Below are 27,682 nucleotides of genomic sequence, written 5' to 3' on the forward strand. Positions count from 1 at the left end.
CCTGGCACCGCCCTCAGTCCCGGGCGCTCGCTGGCCGGGGTGTTGGGACCGTTAGCTCGCCAGGCTGGCAGGCTCGGGCCGCGGCTCCCGGGGCGGCAGGGATGGAGACGATGCGAGCGCAGCGTCTGCAGCCGGGCGTGGGCACCAGCGGGAGGGGCACCCTGCGAGCGCTGCGCCCCGGAGTGACCGGGGCTGCGGCTGCCCCCGCCACACCCGCAGTGGGCTCCCCGCCGGCCCCCCCGCCCCCCGCACCGCCCCCGCCGCCCCTGCTCCTGTCCGGGGCCCCCGGGCTGCCACTGCCCCCCGGCGCCGCGGGCAGCCCGGCGGTGCTGCGGGAGGCAGTGGAGGCCGTGGTGAGGAGCTTTGCCAAGCACACGCAGGGCTATGGCCGAGGTGAGTGTGCGGGTCTGGCCTCCTGCGGGACACGCTCTGCACGGGAGCCCCGCTCCCACAGTCCTCTGGACCGCTTTCCTGGCGCAGAGCCTCACATGCATTTCCTTTTGGGGAGTTTCCTTCTGCGCTACACGCTCACACACACACACTCACACACGCACACACTCACACACTCACACACTCACACACACCCCTCCCCTTCACTGAGTTGCTACTATATTCTCAGGGACCCCCTTGTACAGATAAAACCCTCTTTTCTTCCCCACCTTTTCTCCTTCCCAAAGGGAATTCCTTCTGTAGCTGAATGCCTTCCCAGCTCTCTGCCTTCGAGGACCGGTCCCCATTGTGTGGGATCCCAGCCTTTATCTCAGACCCAAGACGTTTCTCACCCATAGGCTCCCCGTCTTTCTTCTGTGACCCCAGCCATTCCTGGGCTCCCTGTGAATTTACCCCATCTCCTTGACTTCTTCATTCTTCTCTTATTGTCACTCTGAAATGTCCAGTGCAACTTCGGATTTGCTGGGGGATTCCGCAGTGCCTTCACGAGTGGCCCATAACAGCTGTGCTTTTAAATCTGGGGCCATCCCATCGAGCTCGCACCAGCTTTCTGGGACTTGGTACCTCGCTTTCGTGTCTTTTTTTAGTCTGAAGCCTCTCATCTCCGGCCTATCTGCCTGGCTCTGTTTTCCTGGCTTTTGCCCAAGAACTCAGGATAAATCCTAGGCCTTGGCTCTTTGCATGTTAAATTCTGTGGAAATGGGCCAGGCAGAAATCCGATTTCCATTAGAAATCTTCATCTTAAAGATGCCTAACTTCTAGGGCTCCTGAGAAGGGGAATGTGAAGGTTTTCTTTGTTGTGGTGGTTAGCCAGTGCAGAACTTCCTGAGTGTGAGCTCCAGATTTCTAATGTAGCAAGGAATACAGAGTGAGGGTGTGGGATACCGGATTTAGGTCTGGAATTTCTGAGACATCGCTTCTCGCTGTCTGGTCAGTCCTGTCGGACACGGAGTGACTAAATCTGTAACTTTCTAGTGTAATAATAACGCAGAGAAAGAGAGCAGGGCTTTCTCTATGGACAGGAATGAGGTTGTTTTTTTCTCCCTAAGAAAGCGTAATGAAAAGAGCACATACAGGGTTTGGAGTCAGACAAATCTGGATTAATCCCAGATTAAATCTCTGCCACTTGCCACTGTGTCTTTGGGGAAGTGACTTCACCTCATTGAGCTTCCCCTTCCTCCAGGGCTAATTGTGTGGATTAAATGAGATACTGCTCCTAACACATAACGGTCCTTCAAAGTGATGTGTATGATCTCAAAACGTATTGGTTCATACTTCCTTGGGAAGGACACATCTCATTTTCTCCCGCTCTTAAATCCTGACCGTGTAGCCCGACCAGCTTGGCTCAGTGGTTGAGCACCAACCTGTGAACCAGGAGGTCCTGGTTCAGTTCCCGTCAGCACATGCGCGGGTAGCAGTCTCTCTCATCACTGATGTTTCTATCTCTCTCCCTCCCCCTTCCTCTTGGAAATCAATAAAAGAATATTTTTAAGAAAACGAAATCCTGACAGGGTATACCTAAAGATTCCTAGGAAAACAGATTCTTTTATATATATATATATATATATATATATATATATATATATATATTATTGATTTTAGAGAGGAAGGAAGAGGGAGAGATAGAAACATCAATGATGAGAGAGAATCATTGATTGGCTGCCTCTTGCACGCCCCCTACTGGGGATCGAGCCCACAACCCAGGCATGTGCCCTTGGCTGGAATCGAACCTGGGACCTTTCAGTCCGCAGGCTGACGCTCTATCCATTGAGCCAAACCAGCTAGGGCGGAAAACAGATTCTTAAATCCACTTGGTTATATGTGCCTAATGCTATATTTACCCACAGTTTCCCTTTGTTCTCCAACGTTTTCCGTTTCCACCATGGAGCAGGCACTCCGCTAGGTGCTGGGAATACAGATGCACATAATTCTGAAATTCACCAGGAGGGCATGCAGTTGCTTTTCTAGCTTAACTCTTCCATGTGGCCGGCCTACGCGAGGCAACTGCCACCAGCGACTGTCCTGCTGCTTCAGGTCTCTGAGATGAGACCAAGGGAGGGTCTGCCCCGAGCACAGGAGACAGGCCCCCTCACTCCCAATCTCAATCGTCCTCTCGGGAACTTACAGATGATTACTAACATTGCAGAGGAGTGTATCCTTTTTCTTGTCTGTGCTACCTGGAGAGCCTCTGATTTGGCTAAACTGTGTGTCCTGTAAAAACCTTTCATTTCCTTAGGAAGGCTGAGGGAACAAGGGGATAGGACTGACAAAGAGCAATCAGGCAGGCTGCAGATTCTGCGGCAATTCTGTCTTCCAGCCTCCCTGCCTCCCACCACACTCCTCATTATTTTTGAGTTTCTCATTTCCAGTCTGGGTGTCCAGCCAGTACTTTGGGGGAGTTTGGCAGATAGTTCAGCTTCAGGCAAGCAGAATCTCAGCCGATTTGGCTCAGAAGTCCTTCACCACATGGAATCACTTACTCTGCTTCGATTAATAGGCAAAGCTGCCCTTGGCATGTACCCCCATACCCTTGTGACTGATGGCATGGTATTTGGGGGCTGGCTCCATTCCCCTGAATAGAATTTACCTTGGTCTTTGCCCAGACCGTTCCCTGACTGAATCATCTTCAATTCACATCCTTCATCTTCTGGCTGCTCCCAATTCACCTTTCCCAGTCATGGTCTTCAGCTTTATCTTCAATCGGGTAGGATCTCAGCACTTATACAAGACAAACAAACCGAACTCTTTGTTATTTCACCTGTTTGTCTATATCCCCCTCACCACCAAATCCCTGCCCAAGATACACACATAGCTCCATATGCTGTAGGATCTTTTCTTTTTTAATATATATTTTTTATTAATTTCAGAGAAGAAGGGTGAGGGAGAGAGATAGAAACATCAGTGATGAGAGAGAATCATTGATTGGCTGCCTCCTGCACGCCCCTTACTGAGGATGGAGCCCACAACCCGGGCATGTGCCCTGGAGCAGAATCGAACCCGGGACCCTCCAGTCCATAGGCCAATGATCTATCCATGGAGCCAAACTGGCAAGGGCTGCTGTAGGATCTTAATTTGTACTGCATAGGACTTAGAATCAGAGAGCCTGGCCCTCTGAAATAGTGGCTGTGTGATCTTGGATAAATTATTTAATCTCTCTAGGCCTCATCTGTTCCATTCATTCATCTAACAAATATTTATTGATCACTAACTAGATGCAGTGAGGAACAAGACAGATACTCAGTTCCTATCTTCACGGAACTCAAAGTCCACTTTACAGAGCATGTGTGAGGATTAATGGTGAAATAAAGCAGATAGTACAATAGAGAATTGGCTTTGGAGGCAAACAAACCTTGGTTCTAAATCCGGGTTTGGCCCCTATGGCCTGTTTTTTAGCTTGTTCACTTTTTATAAAATGAATATTACAATACCTGTCTTGATTAAATGAGATAATGGCCCTGGCCGGGTAGCTCAGTAAGTTAGAGCCGTGGTCGGCAAACTGCGGCTCACGAGCCACATGCGGCTCTTTGGCCCCTTGAGTGAGGCTCTTCCACAAAATACTACGGCCTGGGCGAATCTATTTTTGACGAAGCGGCATTAGAAGTTTAAGTTTAAAAAATTTGGCTCTCAAATGAAATTTCAATCGTTGTACTGTTGATATTTGGCTCTGTTGACTAATGAGTTTGCCTACCACTGGGTTAGAGCATCGTCCTGATATGATAAGGTTTCAAGTTTGATTCCTGGTGAATGTAAGGTGTGCAATACATAGTACTAATGAGTGATTGCTATTGTTATGCATTTGGAAATGCTTTGAAAACTGTGCATATGATAGGTATGTTAGCATTACCATTTCCTTTGCCCCCCCCCCCACCGCCTTTTCCCCGCATTGAATACATAGAGTTTCCTTCTAATGTTTGACAGCTGGAAATCTCTAAATTGGCATGATTGACTGAATGACTTCCCTTGCTAGGCAACTTCTGCATTGCTCTCTTCACACCTATTTTTAAAAAATTATTGTTCTCCCTTTACATCACCGTATGGTTCCATGATTGAAATTCTGCCCAGCTTTCTACTAGGTTGAACAAGTGAATCTTGTGTGGTATTTTCCATTTAGTTGTTTCTTTTCCTCAGAGTTCAGACAGCTTCTTAGCCTGTAAGTGACCATGGAGTTAAATTGATTGGTTGAATATATCCAATTTTTGGAGTGTTGGATTAGACCCTGTATCAGTTTTCTGTGCTTGCTCTAATAAATTATCCCAAAATTGGTCGTTTAAAACAACAGAAATTTATTCCCTGACAGTTCTGAAGACCAGAAGTCCAAAATCAGTACCAGTGGGCCCAGATCAAGGTGTCAGCAGGTCTGTGCTCCCTCCAGAGAGGCTCTCGTGGACCATCTGTTTGTCTGTCTCTGCTAGCTGCTGGTGGCTGCCAGCATTCCTTGGCTTGTGGCTGCATCACTCCCATCCCTGCCTCCAAGCTCTCACTGCCTTTTCCTCTTCTGTGTTTCATCAAATATCCTTCCCTAAGGGCATTTGTTGTTGTATTTAGAGCCCACCCAAATAATCTCCCCATCTTAAGATCATTAACTTAATCACACCTACGAAGTCTTTGTCTCATGAGGTCACCTGCACTGGCTGCAAGGATTAGGACGTGGACCTCGTGGGAGGGGCATCATTCAGCCTACCACAGCCCTCTCCCAAAGTCACTGTCACTTTGCAGTCCCTTCCTTCCAGAGAGTCTGTGCACTGTGGCCCATTCAGGAGTAACCCTACAAAGGGAAACAGAAAATGTCAGGTAAAATAGTGCTCACCAGCTTCCCTGTCTTCAGAACAATGTGAGTTCAGTCAGGCCAGCCTACTCCCGCCCTCCTGGATCAGAGAGTACCTTCTCACTCACCTTTCAATTTCATTATCTATTTATCCATGCTCCCACCACAGAACTGTGTTTATTTTATGACATAAAATATTTACGGTCATTTCCTATGTTGTTTTAATGTTTTTACTCTGGTGGATGTGCAATCTAAACTTCTCATTCCACTTAGACATTCACATAACATTTTATCTCCTAAAGCAAAACCAAAATTTCTCTCTTTTTTTGTTGCTATTTAACATCATGGTACAAGTAATTAAATATTCCTGTATCTTGGTCTTTCTTCTCCCTTTCAGCCCAGCATCCATCAGTGGCTTCCAAAACGCAAGTGCGGCTGTCAGCTGTGCAGGTCTCAGTCCTTGCTACCCCCTCCCCCCATCTCACCGTTCTTTAACCATTCTTATGTAACCCATTATTTATATCCATGGTTACTCACTGAAAATCTTATAAAACTATGAGCAACACCCCCCCGCCCCACACACACACATAAATACTGACATGTGCACACACATAATTCTCCTATAGTTTTAGGGGGATTTTGAGCCCCCATAAAGCTTAACCATGGACTGGGCCTTAGCCGCTGGGTTAAGATTCCCAAATTGAAATGGCATCGGGATGTCTACCTTCACACCCCCAGCTCTGCCACAGCTGTGTGAGGCGCAGCCCGTCACTTCCCCGGCCTTAGCCTGAGCTGGACTAGATCATCCCTGAAGTCCCTTTCAGCTCTAAGAATAAGCGAGTCTATGAGCATTTTCAAATGCAGATCACAGTTCATTGCTTTTTTTCCTGAGCACTTGCCCAATTTCCCATTTCATATTCCCGTTTCTGAAACCAGGCTCCCTATTTCCTCTGGCTTTGAGAAATCATTAAAAAATAGTCCTGTGCTCTGTCCCAAGAGGGGTTTAGCTGGATATCAAATGGACACATGCTTTCTGACAGGACCTTCCCCGTTCTCGTCTCTCTTCTCCTTCCTTTATCTCCTCACTCGCCCTGCGGTTTGCTTGTAAGGAGAGCTGTCATCCCGCGCTTTGTGTTAAACTGTCTCAAAGAGGGAGCCGGGCCTGAAAAGATCTCAATGGAAAGAACAAAGATGGCTAAGCTTTCTGGGCAGCAGTGACCTTTGAAGAGGCCCTGCCAAAACGAAGGGTGGGAAAGAGTTTCCTTTTCATGCTGTCTTTTCATGGAAGAATGCGCATTCTAAAAAGTCGGTTAAATATAGGGTATTAGAAAAGAGCTTATGCTGCCTTTCAGACTCTGGCTGCTACGCGGAGTGCTTGCTTCAGCTGTAGAGCAGGTGAGATAACAGTTGCCGTTGGCCACTAGCTTTTTAACGCCTTGCTGGCAGGGAATGTATGTTGTTTATATTTGCATCCCTAACGCCTAAAATAGAGCGATGCACCTACCACACACTCACATGTTTGCTTAATGTGTGTGTGGCAGCCATGAAAATGTGCTCTTTACACCCTGGCCGGTAGCTCAGTTGGTTATAGCATCATCCTGCTACACCAAGGTTGTGGGTTCAATCCCCGGTCAGGGCACATATAAGAATCAACCAATGAATGCATGAACAAATCAATCTCTCTCTCTCTCTCTCTCTCTCTCTCTCTCGTCAATAAGAATTTTTAAAAAGAAAGAAAATGTGCTGTCCATGTCCCCTGCTGCAGGAAGCATAATTGACTGACAGCCTTACCCTGCTGTCCCCTCTAGGTCCATCCCCACATTTGCACCGAGTCTACATATCCTGTAGGCAATTCCCAGCCCGGGACTGAGCGCAGCAGGGCTACTAACTCAGGCGCGGCCTAGTGAGACGTGGGACTCCTTTGGCAGGAAGACTTCCCACTGGCCTAGCCAAACCTTTCTGAGAACTCTGCCGCAATCTCTCGTCTCCAAACCTCCTTCCTTCCCTCTCTCCTTCCACAGGTGTCAGACCTTCAGCCTGGTCTAAATGCTCTCCCTTCTCCCACTTCCTCCCCAATAAACGTCCTGCATATCTACCCATCTTACTGTCTTCTTAAAGACAGACTTAAACTAACACAATCCTATATAACAAAAGCCTAATATGCTAAGTGTCTGACCCTTGGACCAGTCGCTAGGATGTGCACTGACCACCAGGGGGCAGACACTCCGACCAGTAGGTTAGCTTGCTGCTGGGGTCCGGCCGATCGGGACTGGGCAAGACGGGCTGGACACGCCCTGGAGCCCTCCTGCAGTCCCTCCCTGGCCCGATCTTGCACCGGTGGGGTCCCTCGGCCTGGCCTGTGCTCTCTCGCAATCCGGGACCCTTTGGGGGATGTCGGAGAGCCAGTTTCAGCCTGATCCTTGCAGGCCAGGCCGAGGGACCCCACTGGTGCATGAATCCGTACACCAGGCCTCTAGTATAAAAGAACTAGAGGCCTGATGCACAAAAATTGTGCAAGAGCAGGCCTTCCTTCCCCTGGCTGCCGGCACCAGCTTCCCTCTGGCACCCAGGACCCGGGCTTCCCTCACAGCCCCGGCTTCATCGGGAATGTCCTCCAGAAGGATGTCCAGTCTAATTAGCATATTATGCTTTTATTATATAGGATGAATGACAGATGATGTACCATAGAATTGTACCACTGAAACTTATATAATTTTATTTAACAATGTTACCACAATAAGTTCAATATTTAAAAAAGGATGAATGAGTCCTTGTAACTGAGAGTAGAAAGTGGTCATGTTGCAAGATATTGGAGAATATTTGTGATGGTTTATGATTATGAGGCTTTAGTTAAAGCCATTTAAAATGTTTGAACCCTAGAGTCAAAGTGATCCTTTCCAAAGGCAAACTGATCTCATCCCTCCTTCCATATAAAACCCTCAGTGGCTTCCCATTGCTCTTAGGATAGAGCCAGCACTCCATCATGGCCTGAAGGTCCAACCTGGTCTGGTCCCTGCATCCTTTTGCAACCTCATCTTGTATTCTACTTCCCCTCGCTCTCTCTTTTCTAGACACATTAGTCCCTTTATTCACCATATTCCCGGCTGCTACAGACCCTTTGTACATGCCATTCCTTTGGTTCAGAGCACTAGTCTCTCACCTTTTTGCCTAGTGGATTCACATGCATATCTGAGCTTAAATATCTCCTCCTCAGGGTGACTTCTTAAGTAGGTCAGATGTTCCTATAACATTTCTCGCCATCTACCCCTTCTTTATAGCACATATCACACTGGCTATTTGAATATCTCTCTCCGTCTTTAGGCTGTAAGCTCCATAAGGAAAAGGAGCAGTCTATGGTTTATGCTCACTCTTATAGCCCAGCATCCAGCACAGAGTCTAGCACAGAGTAGGTACTCAATACATTTTTGTGGACTAATTGGGCCCAAGTATTAGGGGGCTGAGGGCCACTGTTCTGGAATATAGTGTTGGGTCTGGAGTTTGATTTTACCCTATTTATAGCTAATAGTTAGCCGGTTACTGTTTCATGCATGCTGGCAGAAGTCAAGAAATTCTGGTTCAAAAACAAAGGGCTTTATTACTCATAGCACAGCAAGTAGCATGAGCATCATGTTTGTTTGCACCAATTCCCTTTGCCTCCCAAGTCCGACATTGAAGGTTTGTTCTTTGTCTCATAGAAAGATATTATCTCATCTGTCAAGGTTTCTTGCTGCAAACACAATCCTGAGAAATGGCCCAAGTACAGAGCAGACACAGCCTTGAAATCTTGCCATACCCAGCAAGATTTCAAGGAGATTGCAGCAGACCTGTGGAGGAATATCTCCCAATATACAGTTTCTCCAAAAAGTATCTATGTCTAAAGAAAGCCTCAGAAGAGAAATTCATTTCTCTCTTTCTTTCTTTCTCTCTCCTATGTATACATAGATAATATACTAGAGGCCCAGTGCACTGATTCGTGCACCAGTGGGGTCCCTCAGCCTGGCCTGCGGGGATCAGTGGACCTCCGCGCCACTGAAGCCCGGCCTTGTCCGCCAGCTCGTCGGGCTCCAGCCCGCTGTCCCCTTTGATCCCTCATAGCACAAAGTCGTGCGCAAAGTGGCAAGTGGCTGGGGAGAGGTTGGCCCCGCTGCACCACCTGGGTGCTCAGGGGGAGTGTCCATGAGAGGCCGTTGCAGCTCGCCAGCCCTCAGCCCAGCATCTGGTGCCCATCTGTCAGCTAAGCGGCGCTCCTGCTGTGGGAACACACTGACCACCAGGGGGCAACTCCTGCTGAGCATCTTCCCCCTGGTGGTCAGTGCATGTCATAGCTACTGGCCAGTCATCTGGTCATCTGGTCGTCCGGTCATCCAGTCACTTAGGCTTTTATATATATAGACTAGAGGCCTGGTGCACGAATTTGTGCATGGGTGGGGTCTGGCCAGCCCACCCCAATGGGGGCCGATCGGGGCTGGGATGTCAGGGGGGGTGGAGAGGGGCCACGAATGGTTGGCTGGCCAGAACCCTCCCGATTGGGGGGTGGGCCAATCGGGGTGGGGCAGGCTGGGGGGAGGGGTCGCAGGAGGTTGGGGGGGTGATTGGGGCCCTGATTAGGCCAGTTGGCCACCGCAGTGCACGTCATAGCTCCAGTTGCTTGGCTTTTATATATATAGATTACATCTACATATATATAATATAAATTATATATACACTAGAGGCCCAGTGTACGGATTCGTGCACCGGTGGGGTCCCTCAGCCTGCCCTGCACCCTCTCACAATCCAGGACCCCTCGGGGAATGTCAGAGAGCCGGTTTCAGCCCAATCCCCGCAGGCCAGGCCAAGGGACCTCACCAGGGCATGAATCCATGCACCAGGCCTCTAGTATGCATATAAGAGCTTTGGTTAAATCTCTTCCTTCCCCCTCCCCCTTCCCTCTGAGATTCATCAGTCTGTTCCATGTTTCCAAGCCTGTGGTTTCCACTCCTGCATTGAGCGTCTGCCCCCTGGTGATCAGTGCGTATCAGAGCTACCGGCCAGTCAGCCAGTTGCTTAGGCTTTTATATCCTAATATATAAAAATCCAGGGTCCGTAACTACTGACCGAAGGCTCAACTGAACACCAGAAGTCAGTCCTGCCGCCGCCAGTGTGGGCGCCGCGACCCAGCACTGACTGCCGAGGGGGCTGCAGATCAGGCCCGGAGAGAGGCCGGAAGAGAGAGGCAAGGTCTGATCCACAGCCTCCGTGGCAGCTGTTGATCAGCTGTTGCCTCTCTCTCTCTCTCTGGGCCTCGCCAGCAGCTGCGTCTCTGTTTCTCTCCAGGCCTCTGCAGGGGCTGCTGATCAGCCCCGCCTCTCTGATCAGGCCCGGAGGTAGGCCCGGAGATGCTGACTGGCATAGAAACCAACCAATCAGAACTAAATCTGGGTGAACTGTGAGGAGCCAATGGCTGCCTAGGAGTCGGAGCTTTTGACGCTGACTGGCATAGAAACTGACCAACCAGAACCAAATTGGCAGGCAGCGGAGGGCAGTTAGGGATGAGATCAGGCCTGCAGGGGAGGGCAGTTGGGGGCGAGATCAGGCCAGCAGGGGAGGACAGTTGGAAACAACCAGGCCGGCAGGGAAGGGCTGTTGGGGGCGAGATCAGGCCAGCAGGGGAGAGTAGTTAGGGACAATCAGGCAGGCAGGAAGGTGAGCGGTTAGGAGCCAGCGGTCCCAGATTGTGAGAGGGATGTCCGACTGACAGTTTAGGCCCAATCCCACAGTCAGACATCTCCCAAAGGGCCCCCAATTGGAGAGGGTGCAGGCTGGGCTGAGGGAACCCCCCCTCTCCGTGTACGAATTTCGTGCACTGGACCACTAGTATATAGATAATATACACATAGTATTCCAGGAGGTAAAAGGAATCTGGCCATGAGTTTGCTTGCCAGAAGCATATGCTTGAGAATGGCTAATATGACCATATTTCTTTGAATGGCAATATTATATAATGGTTAACAACATTGACTACAACCAAGACTTCCTGGGTTTGAATTCTTGCTCTGCTGCTTTCTAGCTATTACATCCTTGGACAAGTTATTTAACTTCTCTATGCCTCATTTCCCTAATCTGTGAAATCCTCCAGGTTGAGCATCAACCTATGAACCAGGAGGTCACAGTTCAATCCCGGTCAGGGCACATGCTCAGGTTGCAGGCTCGATCTCCAGTGGGGTGTGTGCAGGAGGCAACAGATCAATGATTCTCTCTCATCATTGATGTTTCTGTCTCTCTCTCCCTCTCCCTTCCTCTCTGAAATCAATTTTAAAAATATATTTTTTAAAGTATCTGCCTCATAAGGTGGTGAAACGGGTGACATACAGTAAGTGTTCAGTACATGTTAACACTTACTATTGTGGTGACTATTATTATTCTAGGGCAGCTGGCCAATTGTGGAATAATCTACTTGCACTTCATCAGGCAGTGATAATGGTCTGCTAACCTTGGAAATGCTGCCTTTAATGTTTAAGTTACCTTCCCTTTGAACTAATCAAAATGTGAACTAGAAAGGTGGGGGAGGAGGGCAGGCATGCAAATGGACTTAATCACAGTCTAAGTTTGTTAGTTTTTAAATGCTTTTAAAGAGACTTAGGAGGGTAGACTCTTAACGTAGGCACAGGTTACAGATCCTCTATTCAAGCAGAGCACCACTTGGCATTGTTCTCTTTGCTGCACTAACTACTTCCCTTTTGTAGTGAACGTGGTGGAGGCGCTTCAGGAATTCTGGCAGATGAAGCAGTCCCGTGGGGCTGACTTGAAGAACGGGGCTCTCGTGGTTTATGAGATGGTTCCCTCCAACAGCCCTCCCTATGTCTGCTATGTCACCCTGCCTGGGGGAAGTTGCTTTGGGAGTTTCCAGGTAAGAGTTGTAAAGCAGCAGTAGCAAACGTAATTGCTTTGACTTTGGGTGGTGGGCATACAATGCCATATACAGATCACGTATCATAGAAATGTGCATTGAAACCTATATGACCCTATTTACCCTCATAAATGTATTAGTCTACTCTCCTTAGCTCCCTACATATCACCATTTAAACACATTTAAACATTTATTGACCCTAATAAATTTAATAAAAGAAAAAAGATAATTGCTTAGGTGCTAGTAATGGCTTTCTTTCTCTATCACTTTGGACATTAAATCTCTGTTTGAAATCACATATTTGAAGACCTGAACCAGTTCTGGGCAAATCATTCTGCTAAGCATCTCAGGCTCATTTGACCACAAAAGAGCCTCAGTCACGTGCTTTTCTTTTTAGCCTGCAAAAAGGCAAACCCACTTTGAATTTGAACAGTGATTAATAATGCCCTTATTCAGTATATCAGACTATCAGCATCAAACCCATGTTCTGATCTGGCTTTTCAACGTCCTGCCATCTCTTTTTGAGAACGTAGAGTAATACTCCTTGCCCCGAGTATGTTTCCATAGGCATTTACTAAGGAGAGCAATGTTTGGGTTCTCTAAGAGATCAAAAGGGAGGGACTACAAACGGTGGAAACATTACTCAGCTAAGAGTTAGGAGATTCACATTCTCATTCCCTTGACTGCCAGCAGGGGCCTCAGTTTCCCCATCTGTCATATGAAGGAGAGAGGTTCGAGTATTTCTAAAGTCTTTCTAGTACTAGCATTCTACAATTATATGAAAGACCTGTAATATAGGATGATGAAGAGTGGTTGCTATTACAAGGTAATGAGAAATTTGAGTAGCGTAAATATTATCATCAAAGATGGATTCTTTACATTACAGACAGGAAGGCAGCCCTCTGAAATGTTAACTTAGAGTCTGAATAGGAATTTAGAAAAGAGAATAGACACTTTGTTCTGTTTTCCATGTGGTTTGTGTAGCCCTTAGACAAAGTTATAAGCCCTGCTGTGTGCTTCCATACACCTTGAACTTCTCCTGACATATCGTAATTGTTTATCTCTCCTGGGGGGTGACACTCCATGGAGGCAGAGATAGCATCTGTTTTCTTCCTTGTTCAGTTTTTTAAAATTAATTTATTTATTGAATTTTAAAAATATATATTTTATTGATTTTCTACAGAGAGGAAGGAAGAGGGATAGAGAGCTAGAAACATCGATGAGAGAGAAACATCGACTAGCTGCCTCCTGCACACCCGCTACCGGGGATGTGCCCACAACCAATGTACATGCCCTTGACTGGAATCGAACCTGGGACCTTTCAGTCCGCAGACCGACGCTCTATCCACTGAGCCAAACCGGTTTTGGCTATTGATTTTTTTTTTTTTTTAAGAGAGAGAGAGAGAGAGAGAGAGCAAGGGAAAAAGGGAAGGAGAGAAAGACACAAAGAATATTTTTCCATTGATTTTGAGAGAGTGGAAGGGAGGGGGAGAGAAAGAGAGAAACACGGATGTGAGAGAGAGGCATTGATTGGTTGCCTCCTGCACAGGCCAGATCAAGTCTGCAACCGAGGTACGTGCTCTTGACCGGAATCGAACCCAGGACCCTTCTGTCCATGGGCTGATGTTCTATCCACTGAGCCAAACCAGCTAGGGCCAACCCGCCACCTTTTGGTGTATGGGATGGTGCTCCAACCAACTGAGCCATACTGGCCAGGGCCCTTGTTCAGGTTTGAATCCCTACCATGAAACTCAGCACTTAAGTAGGCACTTAATAAATCTGTTGCATGAATGAGTGCCATTGAAGCTCAGTTCCTGCCCCAAATAGAAAAGGCCCTCAGGAAGCTTCATTTAAAATCAGATAGCTACATTTTCCCCTTAGAGCCTCAAGCCATTTGAGAGAAATAAGTATGTGCCCAGAATGACTAATGTTTATGCTTCCTCTTCTTTCCTTCCCTTCTCACACTTCATCATATTGCTGAATAAGGACTTGGTTATTTTATGGTGATGCCCAAAGCTGAACCATTGTAGTAATTCGATTTCTCTTATTTCCTGAAAGAGTGGGATTATCTATTGCGGCCCCCTTTGGATGGTCTGTTTTATATTCACTTTGGCAGCTGAAATTTCTTCCATTGTTTTTTTTTCATCGATGACCTCTCAGAAACAGCATTAGACAGTAGAGTGGACAGCAGGCTAATAAATAGAAAAGTAGAAACAGAGAAATTGAAGAAGCAAGATTTAGGGTTAATATACCAAGCACCATATGCCGTCTCAGAGAGACCTGTCAGCTAAAGGAAATTGGGAATTATTGATAATGAAGTATGGTTAAGGAGCAAACATATCCTGGGCTACTTTTAAAAATTGTAACATCACTTACCTCCTTTCCTCTAATCTTAGTCATAAATGACAAAGGAGCCCAGCTGGGTGTGGCTCAGCGGTTGAGCATGGACCCAGGAGCCGAGGTCACAGGTTTGATTCCCGGTCAGGGCACATGCCCAATCAATGATTCTCATTCATCATTGATGTTTCTATCTCCCTCTCCCTCTCCCTTCCTCTCTCAAATCAATGAAAATATATATATTTTTAAAGATGACAAAGGGTACGGAGGCCTTTGAAGCAGCCAGTGAAGATGAATTATAAAGGATTACTCTGGTGCCTAGGGGTCTGAAGTTGAATGATGAAATCAGACTGTCCCAGGACACCTATGTTGGATACAATGTGAAAATATGAATTTTTAATTCTTCTTGCTTTCATTAGGTCAGCCTTCCTTTCCCTAGACACCCCTCTTCTCCTGTGTCCCGGGGGATAAAGAAGACTACAGATTCCTTCTTCAAACCTTGGGCTCTGCTCAGGGATAGCTCCTGGGTTCATTACGTTATTGGGGGAACTGCTCAAGCTAAAGGGGAAGGCCAAGAGTCCCGGATGAGACTAGCGCCCCCCTGCAGAAGCAGCCTACACACAGTCTGTCCTAACCTTGGGTTATCCAGAGGGATGAAAAGTCTCGCCTGTCCACAGAACAAGAGAACAAGGCACAGATTTCTAACCGGCTGGCCAGAATCTGGCTTTTGAGTAATTAATTCTGTTGACAGTTTAAGCAGGGCTATTTTTCATATCCAGTGATTATATGCTGACTTCAGCAGCCTTCCTCACTCTGCTTTCAATTTGGTATGAGCTTTAGCCATCTCCAGTTCTTTAATAACTTCAGGATGCCGAGTCAAAATTACGTTTCCAAATGCCCCCACCACTTACAATAAAAACGTTGGAGGGCGTGTTGAACCAATGATTTGTCCAGAGTGTCCAAGTGTCTTCTACCCCAAGCGTTTCCCTCCCATTGCGCCTCCTCTCTCTCAGACGCACATGTACACACATGCTCTCTCTCGCCCCTGCCTAGTTCTGCCCCACTAAAGCTGAGGCCCGGCGGAGCGCTGCGAAGATCGCACTGATGAACTCTGTGTTTAACGAGCACCCTTCCCGAAGAATCACTGATGAGTTCATTGAGAAGAGTGTCTCTGAGGCCCTGGCATCCTTCAATGTAAGTTACTTGGAGTTGGAAGGAAGGAGATGGGAGATGGGAGAACGGGCTGGTTGGGAAGTCTTGCCTATTGGAAACAGGACATGGATTCTTGTTTTATTTCCTGTCTACATCTCTGTTCTGTTTTTCCTCTGTCACTCTTTCGTATTACATGCTCCACGTGTCTCAGTCTCTAATTCTATACGTGTGTTTATGTCTTTGTTGCTATTTCACTTCTTTAATATTTGGTATCTAGAAACCTTTAATTCAAGAGTTTTGCAATTTTAGAGGTATCACAAAACTAAAGTTGAGGTAGAATTTTGTTTTTCCCAGTTTTGGTTTTAGACCGGAGCTCCTTCTTCCTTCACTGTTCTTTCTTTTATATGACTGTTTTTATTGTCACTTGTCTCCTGCCTCCATTATTTTATTCTATTAATAAAAAATATAAAGAATACTTTATAATACAGTATCTTGGCTTTTTTCCTTTCTAGGAATGGGGAGGATAAGTTATTTTATTCTCTTTAAAAAGAACATTTGTTCTTTCAAATGATGATGATGATGATGATGATGACAACTAACCATAGCTAATCCTAATTATTTACTTTGTGTCAGGGATTGTTCTAGGGATTTATATGTATTACATCTCATTTGATCTTAACAACAATCCTGTGATGTGTAAGTACTATTATTGCCCCTGTTTTACAGATGAAGAAACTAAAAACACAGGAGTGAAGTTTTGCCTAAAGTGATAGTGCTAGTAAGTAGTAGAGCAAAGACTGGAACCCAAGCCAACTTACAGACTTTTCTAGCTTACGGTGCATCTTAGAAGTTAACACTACCTTCTCCCTCCCTCCCACAAGTTCATTGACAGGCTGATAAAGTCAGATCAATTTTCTGTTTTTATCCTCTTTGCATTTAAAGTATAATTACATATACTAAACTGCTTCAGTTATCTGTTTTGTGGAGTAGTGTTGAGCACTTCATTTGTTAAATTTTTAAAAATATATTTTCATTAATTTCACAGAGGAAGAGAGAGATAGAAACATCAATGATGAGAGGAAATCATTGATCGGCTGCCTCCTACACACCCCCTACTGGGGATCGAACCCACAACCCAGGCATGTGCCCTTGACCAGAATCAAACCCAGGACCCTTCAGTCCACAGGCCGATGCTCTATACACTGAGCCAAACCAGCTAGGGCAGTGTTGAGCACTTTAAACCAGAAGTTGGCTTCTCTTTGTTACCTAGGCTCCATCTGTTCTCCCATTACTCTTTACCCCAGTCAGCAGTATCTGCAGGGAAGAAAAACATTTTTATATTAATCAAAGCCAATTAAAATTAAGAAAGTATATTTTTCACTCATTACCTAATAAAACAAAACGTTAATTTGGATTATAGAAAGAGGGGTTGTGACCAGGCGCTCTGATTCTTGTTTTGAAATTATGATTCTACTAGCTATGTGACTTTGAGCAAATTATTTAATCTAAGTCTCAGTTTCCTCATCTGTAAAGTAGGATAACAATTATGCCTATCACATGGGATTATTGGATAAAAGAGAATACACTGAGTTGCCAGATCTCTGAACGCATAATAACCGGCCACTCAGTGTATGTGTGTGTGTGTGTGTGTGTGTGTGTGTTTGTGTGTGTGTGTATATATATATATATATATATTACAGGATTAGAGGCCTGGTGCATGAATTCGTGCATGGGTGGGGTCCGGCCAGCCTGGCCAGGAAGGGGTGCGGGGACATGGGCAGTTGGCTGGCCTGCCTGCTGGTCGAACTCCTGGTTGAGGGGACAATTTGCATATTAGCCTTTTTTTTTATTATTGATTTTTTTGCAGAGAGGAAGGGAGAGGGATAGAGAGTTAGAAACATCAATCAGCTGCCTCCTGTACACCCCCTACTGGGGATGTGCCCACAACCAAGGTACATGCCCTTGACCAGAATTGAACCTGGGACCTTTCAGTACTCAGGCCGATGCTCTATCCACTGAGCCAAACCAGTTAGGACTATGCATATTAGCCTTTTATTATATAGGATATACACTGAGTGGCCAGATTATTATGCATTCAGAGATCATAATAATCTGGCCACTCAGTGTATATTCAAGCACTTAGCACACGTCATCTCTTTAGATACCTTTGGATGCAATTAATAGAAAATATCACTTCAAATTGACTTAAGGAAATAAGTAACGGAAGGAAATTTATTATCTAACATGACAGACAGGAAGTTCAGAGGTAGAGCAGATTTCAGGTCTGGCTGATTCTGTGGATCAAGAATGTCATCAGAGGAGCAACCAAGATGGCGGCATAAGGTAAACACCTAACTGTTGCCTACCACAACAATTTTGAAACAACAACTGGAAAACAGAGCGTACACCGTCCAGAACCACTGGAAAGCTGGCAGAGTGGAAAACCTACAACTAGAGAAAAAAAGAGAGGGGGACGCTGAGCCTCAGGAGCTGTGGAGGTGCGGAGATCCGTGAGCGCGGAAAGGGCGGGTGGCTGAATACGCGGCAGGCTTGCTCGCAGCGCGGAGAGGGAGGGCAGCAGAAGCTGCGTGGCTAGCTTTCTCGTTTGGGAGAAAAACAAAACCTCCGGTCTGCACTGAAATCCAGCTGCGGTCGGGGAGAAACTGGGCTGTTTGGCAGCAGGCGAGGCTCGAAAGCTGCCTTCTCTCAGAGGCGCGCAGCCACTGATTAGGGCACGAAGGAACCAGCCCTCTTAGGGCGGCGCAGACGGAAACCAAGTTTGTCTGCGCCATTCTGAGACTCCGCCCCATCCAAGCTGAGCACAGCCCTCCCAGTGACTGGATTTCTGGTTCGGGAGTAAGACAAAACCTCCGTTCTGCACTGAAACCCAGCCCCAGCTGGGGAGAAACTGGTCTGTTAGGCAGCAGGAGAGTCTCGAAAGCTGCCTTCTCTCAGAGGCGCGCAGCCATTAATTCGGGCACAGAGAAACCGCCCCTCTTAGGGCGGAGCAGACGGGAAAACAAAGCTTGTATGTGCCACCCTGAGACTCCGCCCCATCCAAGCTGAGCACAGAAGCTCTCCCAGCGGAGACACTGCTGATCCTCACAGCCAACTGGCTTGGAGATCAACTCCCGCCAGTGATACCAACAATCCCAACCACTCTGAACTCCAGTTTCTGGGGACACGCGGGGGACCCAGACGCCTACGGGACTCTCGGCCATCGGTCGGAGAGTGAGAGTGACTTTTCTGTCGGTGTGGACGACACCAGATTTCAACCACTCTCATAAGGGACACATTCAAGAGGCAGACTCAGCACCAAAGCCCTACTGTGTCTCCAGCACAACAATTCTTCCGCTATAGACACAGCAGGCCCTCACAACCAATTGGACCGGAGGTCAATTCCTCCCAGTGTACCAACAGCAATCAGGGCTTTTAACTACACCAAGACTTTCCACTCAGCCCACAAAGGGGAATACCAAGAGCGACCACCTAGGGTGATTGGGGAAGCTGAGCTACCGGCCCCTATAGGTCACCGACCACACAAAGCCACTCCATCAACACAGGGAGGCAGCAAAATGTGGAGACATCGAAGTATGTCACAAGTAGGAGAGATAGATGAAAGCAAACTAATGGACGACACAGTGTTCAGAACCATATTTATAAGGTTACTCAAGAATCTTCTAAAAACCGCTGATAAACTTGAAGAGACCTTCAAGGACCTAAATGAGAATACCAAAAAAATGGAAAAGGACCAGTCAGAAATTATGCATACACTGTCTGAAATAAAGAATATACAGAGTAGACCACCGCACCCGAAGAGTCAAACCAAAGATCTGGAATATGAGGAAGAAGAAAACACCCAACCAGAGAGGCGGAAAGAAAGAAGAATCCAAAAGTGTAAGGATAGCATAAGGAGCCTCCGGGATGGCTTTAAGCGTACCAATATCCGAATTTTTGGGGTGCCAGAAGAGAGAGAGCAAGATACTGAAAACCTATTTGAAGAAATAATGACAGAAAACTTCCCCCACCTGGTGAAAGAAATAGACTTACAGGTTCAGGAAGCGGACAGAACCCCAAACAAGAGGAATCCAAAGAGGACCACACCAAGACACATCATAATTAAAATGCCAAGGGCAAAAGACAAAGAGAGAATCTTACAAGCGGCAAGAGAAAAACAGTTAGTTACCTACAAGGGAGCACCCATACGACTGTCAGCTGATTTCTCAACAGAAACTATGCAGGCCAGACGGGAATGGCAAGAAATATTCAAAGTGATGAATAGCAAGAACCTACAACCAAGACTACTCTACCCAGCAAAGTTATCATTCAGAATTGAAGGGTAGATAAAGAGCTTCACAGATAAGAAAAAGCTAGAGGAGTTCATCACCACCAAACCAGTATTATATGAAATGCTGAAAGGTATTCTTTAAAAAGAGGAAAAAGAAGAAAAAAGTAAAGATAAAAATTATGAACAACAAATACATATCTATCAACAAGTGATTCTAAAAATCAAGTGAATTCAAAATCTAAGGAACAGAATAAACTGGTGAACATAATAGAATCAGAGGCATAGAATGGGAGTGGATTGATAATTCTCAGGGGGGAAAGGGGTGTCTGTGTGGGGGTTATGGGAAGAGATTGGACAAAAATCATACACCTATGGATAAGGACAACGTGGGGGAGGGAACCGGGTGATGGGGAGATATGGGGGGGAAAAAGGAGAAACAATTGTAATAATCTGAACAATAAAGATTTATTTAAAAAAAAAAGTCATCATCTGGCCCAAACTCTTTCCATCTCCACTCAGCTGTCTAGAGGTTGGCTTTGTCCTTGGGCAGTCTCCCCTCAGGGTTCAAGATGGCCACGAAATTCCAGACATTCAGACACAATTACATTCAGAGACAGAAAGAGACCTTTCCTACCCCTTACCAAGTATTCTGTGATTTAATATTTATTGAATACATGGAGTTCATTTCTAGCCATGTGAAGTGTGTAAGTGTCATTTGAGGTAGAACTTCCCAACTGGTGTGCCATTTCACTCTGGTGTGCTCCAGGTAGGTTACAGGCGTGCCACGCTATTGATCTCTCAGCAGGGCCTGGGGCAGATGGGTTCCTCCGCCCCACAGCCTCTGCTGGCAGGACGCTGTGCCGACAGTCTCCTCTGTATGCCCCAGCTAGCTGTACAGATGTCATTACTGTCTAGGTGCCACATCATGGAAAATGTCGAAAGTACTGAGTAAGGTACCATATTGAACAATTATAGGCAAAAATGAAAATGGTTGCTTGCTTCAGAGCCCTAAATCCTAACAGTGAAGGTTACCTGTTTCCTTCCTCCTTCTAGCTTTTCACTTCTAAATCCAAATGTTGTGATCTTTTCTTCACCACAAAGATTAGCTTACATGTGGCATGATCGTTTCTCATGAGCCACAAAACAATATGGGATGATCTTGAGTAGTTATGACTTATTGATTCTAACACAATGAAAACAAATAATAATAGTTTGCTAGCCCTTATGGTGTTCTTACTAAGTGTCTGCATTATTTTAGGTGTGATATAAATACAGTAAAACCCCATAGTAAAGTGCCCCACAATAAACTGAATTTGGGTATAACTTGATTGGCCCCTGACCTCTACCCTGTTCCCTTCCCCCAAGAGAGCAGAATAAAAGCTCTTATGTTGAAAGGTGGGGTGTATGGTGTGGCACTGGCTAGAAAGAGCAAGCAACTTCACAGGAAGCAGGAGGAGAAAGTTCGGTCCCTGTGTTCCCAGTAGTCTCCTGGCCTTATTTTCCTAGATCAGATTGACAAAAAGATCACCAATAAACCAATACTCTCATTAGTCACCACCAATACCTTTATTTTAGAAGTTCCAGCCAGCCCCAGGACCTGGAATTATCCTCAATAATATTTTTGCATTGATTTTTTTTTTTTGAGAGAGAGAGAGAGAGAGGACGGAGGAAAGAGGAGGGGAGAGAGAAAAATCAATTTATTGTTCTACTTATTTATGCATTCATTGGTTGATTCTTATATGTGACCCGCAACCTTGGCATATCAGGATGACACTCTAACCAACTGAGCTGTCTGGCCAGGGCTCACTAAATAATATTAAATTATCACCAAATAGCACCAAACCAGAGCAGATACCAGTATGGATTTAGATTCTGTAACTGAACACCAGGTCCAGTACAATTATGCACCCATGTTGTATATGATTAGAGTTTTAAACCAGATTTATTACTTTTTAAATTAAAAATGTTTTAACTTAATTCTCAAAACTATCCTATAAGGTAGAGCTATGATTATTCCCATTTTACAGATGGGAAAACTGAGAAACAGAAGGTTAAATGACTTCACCAAGGCCACAAGACTATTAGGAGTTTCAGTCCATGTTCTTAACATATATATATATATATATATATATATATATATATATATATATATATATTATTTTTTGCACACACTATGCTTACAGGTAGGACGATGTATTTGTTCTAGCCCTGCAGCCTCATTCACCAGTAAAAGACACATGAGGTAAATGTTCAGGAGGCCAAACTGCTACCCAGAATTTGCCATGCTTATGGCTCCTACTCTCTCCCTTTAAAATGCATTTACCCAGCCTGGCCAGCGTGGCTCAGTGGTTAAGCATTGACCTATGAACCAGGAGGTCACAGTTCAATTCCCAGTAAGGGCACATGCCCCACTTGTGGGCTCTGCCACCCATAGGGGGTGTGCAGGAGGCAGCAGATCAATGATTCTCTCTCATCATTGATATTTCTATCTCTATCTCTCCCTTCCTCTCTGAAATCAGTTTTTAAAAAGTATATTTAAAAATAAAATGCATTTGCCCAATTGCTCTCTAGTCTAGTCCAATCCCACATGCTGAACTCTCTGTTATTTTGGCTAAATCGGGGCTCTTCTCTGTGTCTCAGTGTTCTCCCTTGTAAGATAGGGATGATCAGATTGACCTTTCCTGTCACCTGAGTTAAAACGTGTGACAACGTTGGAGTCCTCTAAGGTGATGACCAGCAGAATAGCCACTAGCCACATATAGTTAATCAACACTTGAAATGTGGCTCCTATGAATTGAGGTGTACTGTAAGCATGAGACACCAGATTTTGAAAACTTAACACAAGAAAAAGAAAAATATTTCATTAATAATTTTATACTAATTACAGTTGAAATAATATTTTGCATATATTAGGTTAAATAAAATATGCTATTAAAATTGATGTATGCCGAAACCGGTTTGGCTCAGTGGATAGAGTGTCGGTCTGCGGACTGAAAGGTCCCAGGTTCGATCCCGGTCATGTACATTGGTTGCGGGCACATCCCCGGTAGGGTGTGTGCAAGAGGCAGCTGGTCGATGTTTCTCTCTCATCGAAGTTTCTAGCTCTCTGTCCCTCTCCTTTCCTCTCTGTAAAAAGTCAATAAAATATATTTTTTAAAAAATTGATGTATTTTATACTAATTATGTTTCTATCAGACAGTACTGTGTGAGGGGATAATTCTAATTGAAAATCTTCATCTATTCCTCTGTTACAGGGCAACAGGGAGGAAGCTGACAACCCAAATACTGGGATTGGTGCCTTCCGATTCATGTTGGAATCCAACAAGGGCAAGTCAATGTTGGAATTCCAGGTACTCTTCAATCTACTTCCCTGGCTCTAATAGCGTGTGTGTGTGTGTGTGTGTGTGTGTGTGTGTGTGTACCTCCTACTAATCACTAATACATTGATACTCAACTGGGAAGGAAGGGAGAGGCATGGAAACATGGAACAGACTGACAAATCTCAAAGGGAGGGAGGGGGGTGGCAAGAAAAGAATAACTAAAGAACTTATTTGCATACTAGAGGCCTGATGCATGAAGATTTGTGCAAGAATGGGCCTTCCTTCCCCTGGCTGCCAGCACCGCCTTCACTCTGGCCAGAGCCGCCTTTCGGCTTTCCCACACTGCCCAGAGGCCCGAAGTGGCTGGGGCAGTGTGGAACACCTGCGTCGTCGCCATGGTGACGACACAAGCGTCCCACCCCACCCCCGGCTGCTCGGTGCCTGCATATGCAAATTAACCCACAATTTTGTTGGGTTAATTTGCATATTCACTCCTGATTGGCTGGTGGGTGTCACGAAGGTAAAGTCAATTTGCATCTTACTCTTTTAATAGTGTAGATATGCATTACCTATGGACATAGACAATAGGGTGCAGAAGGCCTGGGGCAGGGCAGGAACTGGGTGGAGGAGGGCAATGGGGGGAAAATGGGGACATCTGTAATACTCAATAATAATAAAAATTTTGCCGAAACCGGTTTGGCTCAGTGGATAGAGCGTCGGCCTGCGGACTCGAGGGTCCCAGGTTTGATTCCGGTCAGGGGCATGTGCCTTGGTTGCGGGCACATCCCCAGTAGGTGGTGTGCAAGAGGCAGCTAATCAATGTTTCTCTCTCATCGATGTTTCTGGCTCTCTGTCCCTCTCTCTTCCTCTCTGTAAAAAAATCAATAAAAGAAAAAAAAAATAATAATAATAAAAATTTTAAAAAGGAACACATAGTAGATGATAAACATTTTCTTTCCTTCATGCAATATTTTGAAAGATCCTGTCATAAACTGACAATTAAAATTAAGGTGCTTTGTTGAAGCAGTCTGTATATAGTACTTTTCCTTTAACACTCAAAACATTTACTGATCAGAAATCAATATATAATTAGATCATTCAAACCAACAGTTTCAATATGAGTTCTAACCTACAAATAAATGATAAAGTGCTCTAAAAATGTTTTTTGAAGCACTGTTTTTATTTATTTTTATTTTATTTGTTAGAGAAAGTGGAAGGGAGGGGAAGAGACAGAGAGATGTGAGAGAGACACATTGATTGGTTGCCTCCCACACTTGACTCAACCATGACCTAGAATCAACCCGGCAACCGAGGTATGTGGCCTTGACTGGAATCCAACCTGGGACCTTTGAGTCCAAGGGCGACACTCTATCCACTGAGCCAAACCAGCTAGAGCTTTATTGATCTACAGAGAGAGAAAAAGAGAGAGGGAGAAAGAGAGAAAAATATCTATGTGAGAGAGAAATATTGACCGTTTGCCTCTCATAGATACCCTGACCAGGGATCAAACCTGCAACTTGAGTAAAGTGTCCTGACCTGGAATTGAACCAGCAACCTTTTGGTGCATAGGACAATGCCCAACCAACTGAGCCACAGTGGCCAGGGCTAAAATATTTTTCAGAATAGAAATACCTTCCTTCCCCTGAGGGCAGATGAGAGATGGTGTAGGAGATGCTTCCGCAAATACATGTCGTGAAAGGTTACCCATGTAATTCTGATGCAACCTCCCAATATTAAATCACTTCATGTTTTCTTCCCCCAGGAGCTAATGACAGTTTTTCAGCTGCTGCACTGGAATGGCAGCCTTAAGGCCATGAGGGAAAGACAGTGCTCTCGGCAGGTAAGAGATCCTATGGGGGAGGGGAGCCAGGCAGAGGGACTATTTTGAGATGGCTGTTGTGTTAGAAGTAATCAGGCCTTTGGACACCAGGCTGTGGGTATTGAGAGCCCCACTTCAAGTGCCCTCTTCGCCCCTATTATCTTGCCTGTTTAAATCTCAGCTGTGATTCTTTTGCTCCCCCCACAAGGACATTTCTCTTGACCATCTTCTTAGCGGGCTAAGTGCTGACTCCACTTAGGGCTCCAAGGCTGCGTTCCTAGTCCCAGCTGGGTCAGTGTGGGATGAACCTTCACCTTGTCCGTGACCTTCCCACTTCCTTCCTCTCTCTAGGAAGTGTTGGCTCACTATTCACACCGGGCCCTGGACGATGACATTCGTCACCAAATGGCACTGGACTGGGTGAGCCGGGAGCAGGGTGTGCCAGGGGCGCTGTCTAGAGAGCTGGCCTCCACGGAGCGGGAGCTGGACGAAGCCCGGCTGGCAGGCAAGGAACTGCGCTTCCACAAGGAGAAGAAAGACATCCTCATGCTGGCGGCCGGGCAGCTGGGCAACATGCACCCTTCCAACTGCTAGGCGTCCCGCACAGTCCCCGTCCTCCCCGGGCCCTTTTGAATGTCCTTCTGAAGATTTCATATGATTCCTGTACATACTTGCCCAATTTTATACTTTAAAAATATACATATACAGATATATATACATACATATGTATGTATACATCCTACACCTGGATTCCTTTTTGCTAAGAGATCCCTTTTCTTCTAGTTTTTTTGATGTTCTTCATTTGAAACATCTCCACTCCACTTTACAAGAAGAGCAGGCTGCCTTTGGAGCTTTGCTGGCTTGGACACTCCCAGAAATTCTGTGTCGTCATTTCAAGTAGCACCAGGTGAACTGTTCAGGTCTCCTTCTTTTAAAATAACAGGGAGCTTGAATAAGGACTCTGTCCCCCCACCCCATTCCTGCTTTCTCTTAGACTCAAATAGGTTATGAATATGAAGCCTGCAGCTTTGGTTTATCTTGAGCTGGGCCTACTCGGTACCAAGTTGTTCCTCCAGTAATGATATCCCCTAACCTACACTACGCCTCTTCACCACTACCTTACGCCCCCTCTGATTCCAATTGGTACGAGGTAGGAACTGAAGATCTGGCTTCTCGTTTTTAAAGTCATTCCTGAGAAAGTGCCAAGGAACGAGAGAGGAATTATAAACACAATTCATAAGGGTTTGTCACCTAAATTGCTTCTGGGCCATAGAGACCATACCATAGTCTGGATTTCTGGATATAGTCTACATTACAGAAGGAATCAGGGTTGAAGTTGCTTATCTTTCAATATTCCCTTTCACTCCTGCTCCCCGGCTCCCCTAGCGTAGTTAAGCCCTGTATTTAGACCTTCCTGCCTGCAGAGATTGGTAGAAGGCAAAACATATTTCCCTCCTCACTTTCCTGCCATCATGTTGCTCTTTGGAAGGATTATCTGTCCTATTTGATGAGGGCCAAGTTCCTCTCACTGCCACCAATTGCTGCTGTCTGCTACCTTAGATGTTCATGCCTTAGATTCACATTGGTTTTGTTTTCTTCCCTCTTTCTCCACGTTGATTATTAGAGCATGAACTGATCAGGTAAATTAGATGACACTTTAGCATTATGGCACTTCCTAAATGGAATGTTGGGAGACTGCAGGAAGGGGAAGAGAATCAATGATCAGCTATTTGTATTTTTAATACTGTTCTCTTCCCCACCATTCTCCTGGGTGGAACAGGAGAGGAATGACCTGGAGTACAGGTAAAACACTCACCTTTGGGAGAATGTTTTGTAGATCTCTCTCCGATATATTCCCCCCTTGTTTCTGTAGTCTCCTTAATCCAATATTATAGCTCGGTGCACTTTCTAAAGTGAGCTTGGGAAGTTTAATGTTTCTACAATTTGACTTTCCATTTAATGATTATACACTTTGCTTTCAGAAATAGGTTAGGAAATAGGCCACAAATATTCTCTTTTGGATCAAATGGGGACAAGATGAAAGTGAGCTTTCTCTCTTTTGAAATCATTTATGGGATCAAAGGTAAGGTATCTAGCAACAAATGTTCCAGTGCTTGAAAGGGACTTCCTTGAATTCTCCAAGCCCCTTCTCTGTGTTCCATGAAATACATGTAGGGTTGATGCAGACACTCCTGCGTTCAGCAACAGGTGTGTCTATTCAGTGTTTACTGATATTTATAATCCAGAAACCATAAACCTTCATTTCTACGCTCCTTTCTCTGGGAAGTGTTAAGGGGTGTGAGTTGTGGGAGGAACTTATCTTTGCACCTGCTGGATTTACTGTTTTCCTCAAATACCAGCCAGGATGATCCCGAAGAACTTGAGAAAAATTGTTCCCTGATCTGTACACTTTTGGTGTTAAAGATTTTACTTATCTTTTTAGTACTTTCTATGTATTTTATATGTATAATTTTATACAATTAAAATAGTTTTTTGTCTAGTGTGCCAGATTGACTCTCCAAGACTTTTGTATCAGAGGAATTATAAAATGACCCTTTCTTTTACATATATACGAAAACATAACTTTTAATACTATTTTTGGGGTGGTAGAGATAAGATGGTACTGCTGGGGGGAAGCATCCTGCCTCCCCTTCTCCAGAAATTT

At 45.5% G+C, this 27,682-nt stretch overlaps 1 protein-coding gene across 1 annotated transcript; it reads left to right on the plus strand.

Annotated features, from left to right (window-relative positions):
* The first annotated feature begins 13 nt into the window (after positions 1-13).
* Positions 14-27,520, plus strand: LIX1L (limb and CNS expressed 1 like). Its single transcript, XM_079761357.1, has 6 exons — positions 14-393; positions 11,938-12,101; positions 15,492-15,632; positions 23,133-23,228; positions 24,961-25,038; positions 25,369-27,520. The coding sequence occupies exons 1-6, from the start codon at positions 102-104 to the stop codon at positions 25,609-25,611; spliced, it is 1,014 nt and encodes a 337-aa protein (XP_079617483.1). The 5' UTR covers positions 14-101; the 3' UTR covers positions 25,612-27,520.
* Positions 27,521-27,682: the final 162 nt, after the last annotated feature.

Source organism: Cnephaeus nilssonii (genome assembly GCF_951640355.1).
Source record: "Cnephaeus nilssonii genome assembly, chromosome: 21".
Lineage (NCBI taxonomy): Eukaryota > Metazoa > Chordata > Mammalia > Chiroptera > Vespertilionidae > Cnephaeus > Cnephaeus nilssonii.

Excerpts from the sequence above, each read along its gene's own strand:
- LIX1L (XM_079761357.1), top strand. The coding sequence starts at position 102 with ATGGAGACGATGCGAGCGCAGCGTCTGCAGCCGGGCGTGGGCACCAGC. Across the intron at positions 15,633-23,132 it reads AGGCCCTGGCATCCTTCAAT|GGCAACAGGGAGGAAGCTGA; the intron begins GTAAGTTACTTG and ends CCTCTGTTACAG. Across the intron at positions 25,039-25,368 it reads AAAGACAGTGCTCTCGGCAG|GAAGTGTTGGCTCACTATTC; the intron begins GTAAGAGATCCT and ends TCCTCTCTCTAG.